This window comes from Arvicanthis niloticus, chromosome 6 (genome assembly GCF_011762505.2).
Source record: "Arvicanthis niloticus isolate mArvNil1 chromosome 6, mArvNil1.pat.X, whole genome shotgun sequence".
NCBI lineage: Eukaryota > Metazoa > Chordata > Mammalia > Rodentia > Muridae > Arvicanthis > Arvicanthis niloticus.
Genome location: NC_047663.1, coordinates 61568607 through 61582826, shown reverse-complemented (window position 1 = coordinate 61582826; position 14220 = coordinate 61568607). Strand labels below are relative to the sequence as shown.

At 49.7% G+C, this 14220-nt stretch overlaps 1 protein-coding gene across 3 annotated transcripts in view; it reads left to right on the top strand.

Moving 5' to 3' along the window:
* Nt5m (5',3'-nucleotidase, mitochondrial) overlaps window positions 1-8226 on the top strand; it is a 28524-nt gene extending 20298 nt beyond the window's left edge. For all 3 annotated transcript variants that reach the window (XM_034504489.2, XM_076936730.1, XM_076936729.1), the window contains exons 4-5: window positions 6243-6357; window positions 7486-8226. In XM_034504489.2, coding sequence (XP_034360380.2) covers window positions 6243-6357; window positions 7486-7628 — 258 coding nt within the window. In that variant the 3' untranslated portion in view covers window positions 7629-8226. The remainder of the gene's footprint in view (window positions 1-6242; window positions 6358-7485) is intronic.
* Window positions 8227-14220: the final 5994 nt, after the last annotated feature.

Sequence of the window (14220 nt, the reverse complement as noted above, 5' to 3'; positions counted from 1 at the left end):
ACTTCTTTTCCTTGTCCTTCCAATCTCTTCCATGTCCCTTCTTTCTCATTTCCTATCAAATTCATGGCCTCTTATTCTTTAATTAATATGACATGCTCAGTCTATTTAGTGTTGTTTGCATATTTATGTTTTTAGGGCTGAACACTTGGTGTTAGCAAACCAATTAGGGGGTTGCTGCTAAAGTTCATTCCAAGAAGAAGACAGAAGCAATGTCTGTCCTTCCCCTACAGTCCCAGTGGTAAACCGAGGCACAGTTCTGGCAATGTACACTCAGGCTCCACCCCTTCTTCCAGCTGCTACATTCTTTTTGTCCCCTTCTCCTGCAGGGGCCCCTGAGCCAGGGATGGGGTGGCATAGATGACTCACAATATTTCTTCTTGCTTTTCTATCTACTCCCCCATCTCCAGACCATGGTGGTTGCGGGGTCATTGGTATTTCTCCTACTATAAAACAAAAGTGAGGAAAGGACAAGAAGCAGGAAATGGAAAAGCATCCAAGCAGACACGGACTGCAGTAATAACCCATGACTGAGAGCACAGATGTGGGCTGCACTGTAGCTGGTACAACATTTAGTGAGGCAACAGCACTTGCTTCCCACTGGACCACAGCTGTGTAAGTTCCCAGTACTGGACGTGACTCTCCCCGCAGGATTGGCCTTGAGTCCGTTCGGAAAGTTGGGCTGGCTATAACCACGTGTCTGCTATTGTACTAGGTGACACATCTGACATTTCTATGATGAAGCATGCAGGATCCACAGCTGAGTAGGACTTTGGGCTGTAATTCTCCCCAGCATTCTTAGCAGGACTTCTGGCGCTGCAGGAGTTGCTCTCAGGGAGGGGAGACTTTGGACTCAGCCCTAGCTTTATTTCTCCAAGTCAGCAGCCAAAATGTAAAGCCTCTTCAGCAATAGGAGTTACCATTCAGGCCTGGAATGCAGCCCGCTGTGGCGAGAGCCTTTATTGTTTTAGGGCTCCTAGGGCCTCTGTGGCCAACGACTCCTAGAGAGGTTCCCTGTTCTTAACACCGGTTTTCTCAGTTGACCACCTTATGGCTTCTGGGTGTGTACTCTTTAGCATTTACGGGCATGGGGCTTTGCAAACTTACCCCATCACCTGAGTGAGTGTTACTGTGCCTTACCCAACCATAAAGCTCCCAAGAATTCCACAGCAGCCCCTGGCCTTCACCCCCTTTGTGAACTAATGCCACACATGGCTTCTTCAGGTACACTCACATGTCTCTTAAATGAGTCTCCAAATCTGCAAAACACTTGAGGGTTAGCCCTGTACTGTCTTTATGCAGTAAAAACTCTCTACACAGGATAGGCAGAGCAGTGATCCATCCGGTCCTGATCCACCATCCCATAATGAGTAGTGAGACTATGGAGACAACCCTGGTGAAGCACGTGAAGAACGTCAGTTGTCAGGTGATCACAGAAGTTCACTAGGGAGACACTAAATCAAACATATGCAAAGTCTAACAGCTGGGCAGACTTTACCCATTGGTATCCGCTGTTCCCCCCACAGAGCCATGCTGGGTGCAGCAGCGTGGACGGGAGGCCCTGGCTTGGCAAACTGCCTATACCTCTAGCGCCATTTTCTTTAGACAGGTCCTCTGGTGGACATGTTCTTTTGGGATGTTCCCGGGAGGAAAGGTTTTATTTCTTCTCTTAAGTCTCAGATCACAATCCATCACTGAAGGATGTCACACACACACATACACACACACAAATAAAAAGATAGATGTAGCCGGGCGGTGGTGTCGCACGCCTTTAATCCCAGCACTTGGGAGGCAGAGGCATGTATGGCAAAGCCACTAAAGCTCCACGCCAGCCTCCAGGTCCTTGCTAATCAAGTCTTCCTTAAGTCTCTGGTGAACACCATCCTCTCATACCTAGTTCCCTCAGTAGTGCCTGTCCCTCCATATTGTCCTCCAGCCCCGGATACCTATGGGGACCTTAGCTGCTTGACGACCAAGCATCTCTAATGGCTCCTAAGAGCAAGGACTTGTTCCTTGTACTACCTCAGGCTAAGTAGCTCCCTCTTATGTGTCCCTGAGTTATCTAAGAAGGTGAATCTCAATTGAGAAAATGCCTCCATCAGATTGCCTCGCCTGTAGCACATACTCTTGATGTGAGTGGACCAAGCTCACCGAGGGCAATGTTACCCCTGGCCTCCAGCTTCCAAGTAGCTGGGACTTGAGATCTTCATTATAAGTCTGGCTTAGTTAAAAGCTTTTAAATGTGCTAAATACATATACCATAGAAGTTCTTCTTGTAGACATTTCACCTGAATAGTTCAGGCTATTTCAGTTTATTCTTTATAAAACATTTTTGCCTAATTACAATCTCCAGATGAATAGAAATATAAGTGATTTTGCATATTGTATCATTTACTGTTAATAGTTCTAATTTCTTTGTAGATTATCTGGGGACTATTAAGGTTCAGTTACAGTAATATATACTGGACATTAGTAGATGTTTGTGTTAGCCAGGTTACCACCACTATAAAAAATACCCAAGATAAATCAGTTTATAAAGAGAAAAGGTTTTTCTTTGTTCAGAGGTTTGATTGGTTGGCTCCCCTGCCTTGGTTGCGTCTGTGGTAAGGCAGCCTGTGGTCATGGCAGAAGCCATTAGAGAGCAAAACCACTCCCCTCATAGCTAGAGAGCAAAAACGGGGAAGAGAAAGGCCAGGGTTTCACAAACCCCTCTGAGGCCTTCAGTGACCCAAAGATCTCCCACAAGGTCCAGCCTCTCCCGGGTCAGCAGTCTTCACTGTGCCACCGTGGGAAAGAATCCTTTACCACAGAGGCCTCCGAGGGACACTATAGCATTCCCCTACTTTAATTTAATCATGCCAACTCTATCCTGAGGGTGCACAGTTTTAGGAGGTCCCAGAATCCAGTCATTGTCAGAACCATGGAGTGGGTAGGACCTGGGGCCTCCGATGTGTGGTGAAACCCAGAGCTAGAATTCTTCCTGTGCCCACTGCATGCCAGGTGCAGTGCAGAGGCTTCCACACACATCTTCCCACCCATGAGACAGAAAATGCTTGAATTAGTCAGGGTTCTCTAGAGGAACAGAATTGATAAAATGAATGTGTGTGTGTGTGTGTGTGTGTGTGTGTGTGTGTGTGTGTGTATACATATATACACACACATCTCAGATTTATTAAAGTAGCTTACAGGCTAAAGTCCAACAGTGGCTGTCTACTAATGGAAAGCCCAGGAATCCAGTAGTTGTTCAGTTCACAAAGCTTCAGTACATCCTGAATCCCAAAGAAGTAGGCTGTAATGCCAGGGAGGGGATGGACTTCTAGTGAGAGCAATCAGGAGAAGAATGCAAGCTTCCTTCTTCCATGTCCTTTATGCAGGCTGCCAGCAGAAGGTGTGGCCCAGATTAAAGGTGGGGGTTTTCCACTTCAAATAGTTTAATTAAGAAAAATCCCTCACAGGTGTGCCTAGCCCCTTGGGTTTTAGTGTGGTCCTAATTTCTCTGTAAAAAATTAGGAGCTAGTAAAGTTTAGTTACAGTAATATGAATTGGCACTAGTAGATGGTTATGTTAGCCAGTTTCCCATCAGTATAAAAATATCCGAGATAAATCCATTTATAAAGACATAGTCAAATTGACTACCAAGAACAAGCATCACAATGTTCTACCTACCTCACATGGATCAGGCAGCTTTCCAAGGACAAGCAAGGGTCCGAGGCAGTGTCCATTTAGAAACTAGCTCTGATTTTCCCGGCCACAGTACAGTCAGCTCAGTCAGGAACCCGAGCTCTTCCCAGCTCCAGGGCCAGAGAGTGCAGTGGTCAGCTCAGTCAGGAACCCGAGCTCTTCCCAACTCCAGGGCCAGAGAGTGCAGTGGTGGTTGCCATCACCAGTCCCCTTGGAACTTCGGTTTCTTTTCCTGTGCAGGACCTGTGGGTCCCTGTGCTGCTCCTTTTGTGCAGCTGCTCCTCTGTGGTTTGTAGTCAGGCCCTGCCAGAGAAGAGAGACCCAGAGACTGGGCGTGTGGGACCAGACACTTGTGGTGACTTGATATTGATGCTGCATCCTATCACGAGACAGTCACTCACAGAGCTGCTGGCTACAGAGGATTGGAAATTAACAAAGCGAAGAGAGATTTCCCCAGCTCTATGACCGGTTTGAGAAACATGTGCTCAGGGTCCGACTCTGTTCTGCCTCAGAACCCTATGCCACTGAGCCTGGGCTGTGGCTCCTCTGCTTGGAAAAAGCTTGGGGCCTCCCAGTTTCTTCAGTGTGCCTCATAGCAGACAGGGCCGAGAGCTGCAGGAGTTGGAAGGATGTATGCATCTGGGTTGTCATGGGGATAAGGAGGCAGTGGACATCAAGTACACGTACCTTAGCATCCCTGGTTTCTCTGCCTTGCATTCTCACCTTGTATCACTGCCAGCACCAGGGTCACTGGTGTCTTCTCCCCAGCCTGACCCCTGGTGGTGATCCAAACCCCACTCAGGTAAGCACTCCAGAGACTCAGCCCAACCACCACACATCTGCCCAAAGCAGCATTTTGACCCTACTAAGCTACTTTATGAGACTAATGGGTTTCCCTGCGGTGGGGTATCTTTCTGGAAAGATGGTCCATAGGAACCACATGGCTTCACTGAGGCCTGGGCCACAAAGCCTTCTCAGTCAGAGTGACCTCAGGTAGTCTGTCCAGAGAGGACTTCCTCCTTTATTGGCTCATTTGGTTATTTGGACAGGTAGCCACAGTCCCTGTCCTAAAGGATGTCAGAGGCCACTGAGGCAGCGTGCAGGGATACAGATAATGTGGCTACCATTGTGGGCATCGTCTGGAAGGAGGAGGAGTGTGAAGGTGGAGAAGGTAGAGGAGTGGGAAGCAGGAGTGGGATGTAGAGGAACTTGCTGTGTCAGGAGTGTGTTTGTGTGTGTGTGCATGTGTGTACTTGTGCATGTGTGTGTGTTTGTATGTGTGTGATATGTGCATGTGTGTAGTTAAAGGCCTGAAGAGGTAGAACTGTCTGAAAATCAAGGTTGCCGTCGTGAGGCCTGGAGGTGTGGGTGGGCCAGGGCCAGGCCATGCAGCCCTGTCTCTATAGGCTCTGCTCTCTAAGCCCTTCTTGTGCTAGAGGTCAGTTGGAGCCACATGTAGTCTGCTCATGTCTCCAAGTCACGTAGACTACAGCTGGGATGAACATGCCTGAGGCTTTGCTGCAGGCCCATTGGTGACTACACAGCCTTTCTCTCTGGAGGTCATTCCATATGAACTAGTACGTGCTTACAACCATCTTCCTCCGGCTTCTGGCTGCTGTTTGTACTCCAGGTGGGACCAGAGGAATCTAGGCAAAGGCTCCTGTTCCCTTCTGCGGGAAGCTGCCCTGACTAAAACCCATACCTGTCCTGGTCTGTGAGCAGACAAGGGAGAATGTAGAAGGATAGCCAGGTGGCAAGATGCAGCTGCACTCAGGGCAGAGTGGCACAGCTGGGAGGGAACCTTGCCAGGGCCCACTCATCCCTCTCCTAGATCTTCTGACAGAACCAGACCCAGGCTACTCAGACCATATCTGCTGCCAGCCTCACTGGGGTAGTGAAGACAGGAAGACTGTTTCCCAATATCCAAAGCATTCTAGGAAAAGGAGGGGCCATTCCGAACCCCACAGTGTAGCCTGCTAGACTGCACACTGTTCTGTCAGTGGTAGCTGTTTCTCTGGTCTGATAGTCAAACTTTCTGCCTGTCAGTCGTGCAGACTCCTGCACTTTTCCTGTGTTCCCAGGGAACAGCACCCCCTTTGCAGTGGTGTGTCAATCAAGGTCCTTGTAGCTGTCCTCTTTCCCAGGCTACTGCTCAGCTGCCCCTCCCCCTAGTACATCACACATAGTTTGAATGCACCTGTCTCGGCTTTAAATTCCTAGCAGAGATATTGAGCAGATTTGCTGGTTGTTTCTCTTGTGATTCAGCCACCTTAGGGAGTTACTTAGCCCCCCTCCCCCCCCAGGACTCAGTGTCAACCAGTATGACAGACCTTATCAGAATTCTATGTAGCTCTGGGGTTGTCAAGTCCTGGTTTGAGTTGTGACCCTTCTGAAGTCTAGGGGACAAGTGTGCAGGTACAAAGCTCCCAAGTGTCAAATTCCTGGGCACAGAGCTGCCTGAGCTGGCCATTGATATCTGCCTCCTTCCCTCCTGAGTGCTGGGGTCCTAGGCTGAACCATCCTCCAGCTCCATCTGATGCTGTAATCTCCTCTGTTGCCTCCAGTATGCCTGGGTGGAGAAGCACCTTGGCCCTGACTTTCTGGACCAAATTGTATTGACCAGAGACAAGACTGTGGTCTCTGCCGACCTTCTCATAGATGACCGGCCGGACATCACAGGCAAGTGGCCCATGGCAGGGAAGGGGGTTGCAGGGGGAGGGTGGATAGCACTGGTTGCATTCTCCCTTTTCCTAAGTCCCTTCTCCTGGGGTCTCCTTATCCCACCCCACCATCACCAGGTGTTTATCATTACCCAGCCAGGAGCTTCTTCCTGTTGGAAAGCTCTGTCTGCACGGAGGGACCGACAGGGTGCTACTGGAAGCCAGAATGTCTGTGGCTTGTCCAGACTGAATGTAACCTGCTGGCCTCCCTGAGTCAAGTGAAGACTCAGCTTTGATTTTCAAAACCTTCATGTTTAGTAGCTTCCGGCCCTCTGTTTCCCCTCAGAGGTAGTTTGTGTAAGTTCCCACGACAGGACATCACGGTATGGTGTCTCTGACTGGCAGTGGCTTGAGCATTGTATTTGTCCGTTTTTTTTTTTGTTCTGTTCCAGCTCATGACCCCTTCCTAGAAAAGAAGCAAACCAGTACCTTGGCTCATGTAGCTGACAAGGCAGGGCAGAGGGAGGGCCTTAGATATGGTGAGATTTGAGAGTTCCATTAGTAAGTCCACAGTTTCCTCCCTGGATGTGTTCTGCCTCGGTTTGCTACACTGGACAAAGCCTCCTGGTAGTTCTTATGAGTTTTCTGGACACATCAGTAGGAAGACACAATTTCTATCCTAAAGCTTGCTGAATGCCAGGGAATCATGCCTACTTGTCCCAGTCCCTCTGGTGGGACATCCAATCTGTCTGTGTGATTGGAGCCGTCCTCTCTCAATCCAGAATCTTCCAGAGGAGCTGACAGGTCACAACCCAGGAGCTTATCCAGTCACAGCACAGTGTAGAATTGTAGGGTGTGCTAGCCGGGACTTCACACTTGAGGTAGCACAGGATGGGCATAGAGGTGACTGGCAAGACACAACAGTGTGTGATGACAGAGCCCACTCAGCCTCACTCTGTCACCCTGTGCACAGTACCTTGTTTCGCCCTCAGGCCTTCTGTAAGGCAGGCTAATAGAGCATTGTCACTTTTTGGACAAAGAAAGTGAGTCAGGTGAACACAACACCTACTCGTGTGGCTCTTGATTTGGTCCCAGCAAGCTACACCTACCCCCAGTGTCTGGTCTGAGCTGCTGCTTCCCTCCACAGGGGCCGAGCCACACCCCAGCTGGGAGCACATCCTCTTTACCTCCTGCCACAACTGCCACCTGCAGCTGCAGCCCCCTCAGCGTAGGCTGCACTCGTGGGCAGACGACTGGAAGGCCATCTTGGACAGCAAGCGGCTCCGCTGAGGGCTGTGCTGTGGCTCTCTCGTGGTCCAGTGTGGGGCTCGCAGCTCATGACTGGACAGCAAACAGCTCGCTGAGGGTTGTGCTGCGTTCCCTGGTACTTCCGGGAGGACCCCAGTGAACACTTTGGTCAAAACAAGTTTGGACACACTTCCCTTCTTCCCCTAGCCCAGCAAGGCCTTAACTGATACTGGGACAGGGCTGGAAGACAGGCATGTGCTCCCAGGCAAGTTGGTCTGACCTCAGGCAGAGGCCCCACGCCACTGCCTCCCACTGCGTACAATAGGGGTGTTCTCTGAGACACGGGAGTACCCTGGTCCAGGATCTGCAAGGTGAGGAGTGCCAGGGTCAGATGACAGAGGTTCCCCTGGCAGGCATGTGCCCATCTACCTCTACCGTAGAATCTTGTCCAACTTACCTACTTAGTCTTTCTGGCTTTCCATGGCCACCAGGCTCTTTTGGAGGCCAACAGTGATCCTGCTTATGGCCAGTGCTGCCGTCTCTTGCCCTGGTGTCCCTAGATCCCATTCACGACCCAGAAAGGAGTCAGCAGGCTCGAATATTTGTTGACGACATGAGAAATAAATGCTATTCACACATAGCCCGTGCCTTCTCTAAAACCTGCCCCAGGGTCCTCTAGTGTGCTATCTGCTTGTGATGTAAGCATACAAGAGTCGTACACAGGATGACTGATAAACAGGACAGAGGTGGGCATAGCTCTCCCACGTGTACCTTGCATGGTTCCATATGGGGACAGAGGTAAGATGGCCTGGATCGTGGCATTGCTGCAGCCATCCAAGGGAGACACTACTTCCCTCTTGCCCCTCCCCCAACACTTTATCCATTTTTCCCTCACCTGCAGGCAGGCACAGCCCCATCCCTACTCCTTTCCCAAGGCCAAGTATCCATAAGACCCAGAAACTGCTGTTACAGCTGCAGCATGTGTTCTCTGAGTGGTGACGCCTGACCAGCCACCTCCCAACTGTCCTCTTAGTAATTCGGAAAACAGTGCCCTTGAAGGCCAATTGCAGCCTCAAAACCCTGGCTTAAGATGGGCCCAGTGATACATGTCTGTTTCCCAGCACTTGGGTTGAGGCAGGAATATTACTGTGAGCTCAAGACAAGCCCGGGCTACACAGTCAGTCTAGACCAGTTACATAGCAAAACCCTGTTTAGAAACATTTAAACCCCAATTTGTTTCTGGTCCTACATGCTGAGGCTTCACACTCTGCCTTTTGGTTCTTTGGCAGGTGACCTTTAGATTGCCTGGGGACAGGGTTAGGTAGAGAAAGGGACAAGGAGAGAGCCCTGGTTTCAGAGCCGGCCAGGGATTCCATTCCCCATCTTTTAGTCTTAAGCACTCAGCTCTACCCAGGCTAGGCAGGGCGATCTAAGGTATCCATTCTCTAGCCAGACTAGGAAGGATGCCCCAGGAACCCACTGCCTGTCCTGGGCCCCTACTGACTTGGCCACATGTGGCTTTCCATAGTCCTGCCCCATTGTTGCTCCTTGGATTGGTTGGTGGCCCTGCCAACATCCTACTGCAAACATGTGACAGTTGTGTCACTTGATTCTGGAACTCTGCCACAAGCAGGGCAGTATCTGGTAATGCCCTGACCTGGGTGGGCTAGAAGAAAGCCAGTCCCTAGAGAGTGGGCTTCGTACCTACTCCAGAGAGCCTTTGACACACACATCACTGCTTAGCCACAACCTGTCCTTTCTTGTTCATCCCCAAGATTACACATTAATATGGACAACATAGTATAAAATTTTTTCAAGCTTAAAAGCCCTACAGTCTTTATAAATTCAAATGCTTTAAAATTTTTTCAGTCTCTTTAAAAATCTAAAGTCTCAACTGTGGAACCCTATAAAATATTTTCAGCTTCACCCTCTGCAGCACACACAGCTTGTCTTCTAGGCTCCAACTGGGTCCACTTCACTGCTGCCTCTTGGTGGTCCTCCCATGGTACTGACATCTCCAGAATGCTGGGGTCTTCTGCTGCAACTGGGTTGTGCTTTTATCAGTAGCCCTTTCCGGGTTCTCTTCATGGTGCCAAGCTTCAACTTTCTCCTCGACCTTTCAATCCAAGGGCTTCCATTACTACTCCAGCTGCGCCTTCACTAGTGGCTTCTCTTGATCTCTCAAGTGCCAGACTTCAGTTTCTCTCCATGATCCCTTCATGCCTTCAAAACCAGGAGCACTTGGGAGACTCTTATCCAGAACCAAATTTAGCTGCCAGTGTGAAGTACAACCCGGGCCACCTCTGCACAACAACAGCAACAGCATCTGTGTGCTGATTCTGAGGAAACACTTCCCAGAAGGGTCCACCTCAATGACGCTGGTCTCTTCTTAATCACCAATAAGTGACCAGCAGCCATTGTCCCAGCAAAGCAAAGGTTTCACTTTAGCGTGTCTGGTCTCTTGTCAGTCACACCCAGTTCCTCAGCTCCAGCTGACCAGACACCACAGATTCTTCACACAAAAGGCCCAGTGGAGTCTTTTCTTCCTTGAAACTTCAGAAGCCATCATACCCTACTCTCCTGGCACCAGCTTGTCTTAGGGTTTTATCTCTGTGCTGAAACACAATGACTAAAGCAAGTTGGGGAGGAAAGGGTTTATTTGTCTCTTATGCATCCATTGTCCATCACTGAAGGAAATCAGAACAGGAATGCAACAGGGCAGGAACCCAGAGGCAGGAGCTGATGCAGAGGCCATGGAGGGATGGTTTGCTCCCTGTGGCTCCCTGTGGCTCGCTTGGCCTGCTTTCTTACAGAACCCAGGACTACCATTCCAGGGATGGCACCACCCACAATGGGCTGGGCCCTCCCCCATTGATCACTAATTAAGAAAATGTCCTACAGATAGAGATCTTACGTGGACATTTTCTGAATTGAGTTTCCCTCCTTTTATATAACTCTAGCTTGTGTCGAGTTGACATTAAACTAGCCACCATATCTGCTGAGGTTTGCAGCCCTATCTGGGTTTCTCCCTCCTGCCTCCTGCTCAGGGAGTTTCTGGTCTCAGGAACCCTTCATGAAGTGGCCTACTGTCCAGTCTCTACTAGTCCTCCTATTTGTGCTATTTGTGGATGAAACCCATGGTGATGCAGGAGGACCAGAGGGTCCTCTTCATCAGTTAGGGGCACTCAAGAAAGGCCCCCTTAGGCAAGCTCCTTCAGGGCCTGAAGCTCTGCTACCCTTCCAACAAATGGTGTTCCCCGTCTTGGAGGCTCTAGTGGGTATGAGGAGGCCCCAGCTTCCTGTCTGTCCTCACAAAGCCGTGAGAGTTATGCGCTGGATCCTTCTAGAGGTGCCCCAGGAGTCTGAAAGCCGTCCCTGAAACACAGGCATCAATGCTGCATTTATCTGCTGGGATTCTGTACCCAAGAAGCACAAGGGCTGGCGTTACCTCGTCAGTGCGGCGGAGGAGGAGCTTCCAGTTAGATTCCTGAGTTTGGCTCGTCAGACAAGCAGCCATTGAGCACCCATAGCCGAGGACTGGCAGGGGAAGTGGAAGCACCCACTCTCTTTCTCTGCCCAATGTTGTGCCTGCTTTTAAAAACGACTCAACAGGACAAAGACATATGGAAACTACAGGTAAACAGCCTTCCCAGTGAATGTATCTGCTGTTTGAAAAATTCTTGATTAGATCTGCTACAACTGGCTTGAATGTACACACTGAGTTTCACAGAAGGCCAGCAACAACCAGGCTACTCACCACTTAATGAATGGCTGCCTGCACAGACTACTTGTGGGCCTAATGCAAACTCCAAGAATCTCTGCATTAGTTCTGCTACTGGGTAAACTCTGCTGGTTCTCAACCTGTGGGTCGCGACCCACACACTATAGCAGATGTTTACACTACAATTCATAACGGTAGCAAAATTAAAGTTATGAAGTAGCAACGAAATAATTTTATGGTGTGGGGAGGGATCACCACAACATGAGGAACCTGGATTAAAGTGTTGCAGCATTAAAGGTTGAGAACCACTGAGTAAAAATCTGACAGAGGAACTACAGTTCGTAATGGTGGCCACTTGATGGCGCCAGAGGACTGGCTCCGGGACCTTACAGCCCTTTGTGCCTCCCTGGAGCCTGCAATCATCCCTGGGAAGTCTCAGGCTGTTGTTCCCAACCACTCTGACCTATGCACTTTCTGGGCTGGGTCTTGGGACCTCAGGCACTGTTGTCTGAGCACTGGGATATGAATCACATCAGCTGATACCTCAGCTGAGAAGCGCCTGGCACTATGGGATGTGTCAGCCTCCAGACTAAGCAGAGTGCAGTTCTTTTCTCACAGACTCCACCTCCAGCTTGGAGCCTCTGCTTTCCTTTCCCACAGACCCCAGGCCTATCCTGTCCTCAGGCCCTTCCAGTGGTCATTCTCCAGAGTCTCAACCTTCTGACAACTTACAGCACTAAAGCCACAGGACTCCAGGGGAGGAGGCACTGTCTTATGCAAGGGGGAGAGAGTCAAGGGAAGAGGGCAGAAGGCCCCAGTGCTTCCTGAGCATATGCTGTGTGCTGTGATATCATAAGTTTCCCCAAGCGACTATGAAGCAAGGGTAAGATAAAAAGAGGAAAGGTTTACTTTTGGTTCATTAGGGGCTAAGACCAAAGGTTTTAGTCCATGGTCTGCTGGTCCTTTTGCTGTTGGGCCTGGGATGAAGAAGAACATCATGGTATGATCACATGGTAGAGCAAAAGTGTTCACGGAGGGAGGGGTGAGGGTCCCATTGAGTATCCCTCCCAGTGACCTAACTTCCTCCCACTAGGCCCCATGCTCTATAGGTCATCACCCCCATATTGCCAGCAGGACCACACCTTCAACACATGGTGTTTGGGGGGTGTTGGGGGGTATTACAATAAAAGCTAAGGCCCACACTGACAGACTGAGCTGAGCTTTCCCATCACCAAGTACACGCACAGCCAAGCAGAGAACACAAGTATGGCGTGTCTGTTTATTTATTTATTTATTTATTTATTTTGCTGCTGTTTGTTGTTTTTGTTTTTCAGACAGGCTTTCACTATGTATTCCTGGATGTCCTGCTATTCGCTCTGTAGACCAGGCTGGGCTTGATCTCAGAGATCCATCTGCTCTGAGCACAACACCCAGCACAAAGTCTGTTTAGTTGGGGTAGGAAGAAGGTATGGGTACTCTGCTTGAAGAAGCAGGCAGTGACCCAGAGGCTGGTGACGTCCAGGGACAATGACAGTTTGAGCACAGAGTCTGTGGTACTGTTGGTGGAATGCTAGTGGCTGGTCTACAAATGGAGACAGGAGGAGCAATATGGCACTGTGGTGTGAACCATGAGCACACTTAAGCCTGGGTAATTCAAGATGCATGCGTGCACGTATGCATTCTGGGAGTGAGGTGTGATCATCTAGGGACCACTGAGTTTATCCTATGGGATAAAGGATTGGACATCCCCGAAGAGAAGAACCAAAACACAAACAGAGCAACTGTGGCAGGTGCTAAGAAAGGACGGAACAGAGGGACCTGCAAGCAGCTTGTGGTGAGGGAAAGTGCAGGTCACCAGCGGGAGCAAGAGGTAAGAGCCTCTATGAGGAAGGAGGAAGGAGAACAGAGTCATCCAAGTTCCGTAGAGAAGACAAACCGTGCCACTGGGGAGTGAGGGACCTGCCCTTTCTGGACTCCTTTCCTTTCTCCCTCCTTGGTCCCACTTGGAAATCCTCCCTTGGATGGGCTCTCCCCCCCACCCCCACCCCCACCCCCGGGGCCTTCGTACACTTTTCTTCCTGCAATTTGTAATAATCTGCTACCCATTTAAGGTTTTGGAGTGGGAAAACTCCCAGGAGCAAGAAACAGCCCCTCTTACAAGATCCTGTTCCTGCTTTCCTAATAGGTTTAAATTCTCTAGAACCTCCCCCCCCCCTTTCTGCTAGGAACACATCAGCAACAAGCACATTTCAACAAAACACATTAAAACCGAACAAGGGACTTAAGATAGTGGAGGCTTTTCTTTGGGAAAAGCTTGAGGGAAGAGAAGCCTGTAAGTATCAGAACCTACCATTCATTTACAGGGTGGAAGAGGGTGAGGAGGAAGTTTGCAGCCCTTTTTGGCTTGCAATAGACCATTGCCGGGGTGACTGGTAAGGTAAAGAACGGTAGCTGATTGATAAACACCTCAGGGAGGGCAAATGTCTGGTCTGCAGGGGTAGGGATAGGAAGGAGGCAAGCAAGTTACTTTAGTTTTGGAGTACTAGTTATGGTGGTTGGAGGAAATAAATAAACTATCACTTTTTAACCAAAATGGGGGAGGGGTTTTAAAAATGGCTTGGTCTTGGCTATCACACAGTAGGTGGCAGGCAGCTGCTCCAAAGCAAGAGAAGTGGACACAAGGACAGGGACGTCACTTAGACAGAGCAAGAACTCAGAGCAGGTGTAATAGTGCCCTCCGGGAGATGCACAGAACAGCGTCCTCAATAGATCAAGACTACGGTGGAGACTGGGACAATTAAAACCAAATCGTTAAAAGGCCTCAGGAAAAGAGCTGAGCAGCAGCGCAAACACTTCTGAAGAGATGAACAGTCAGGGGCCTGAGCGAAGACTTCTAAAATGCAGCCCAAAGAG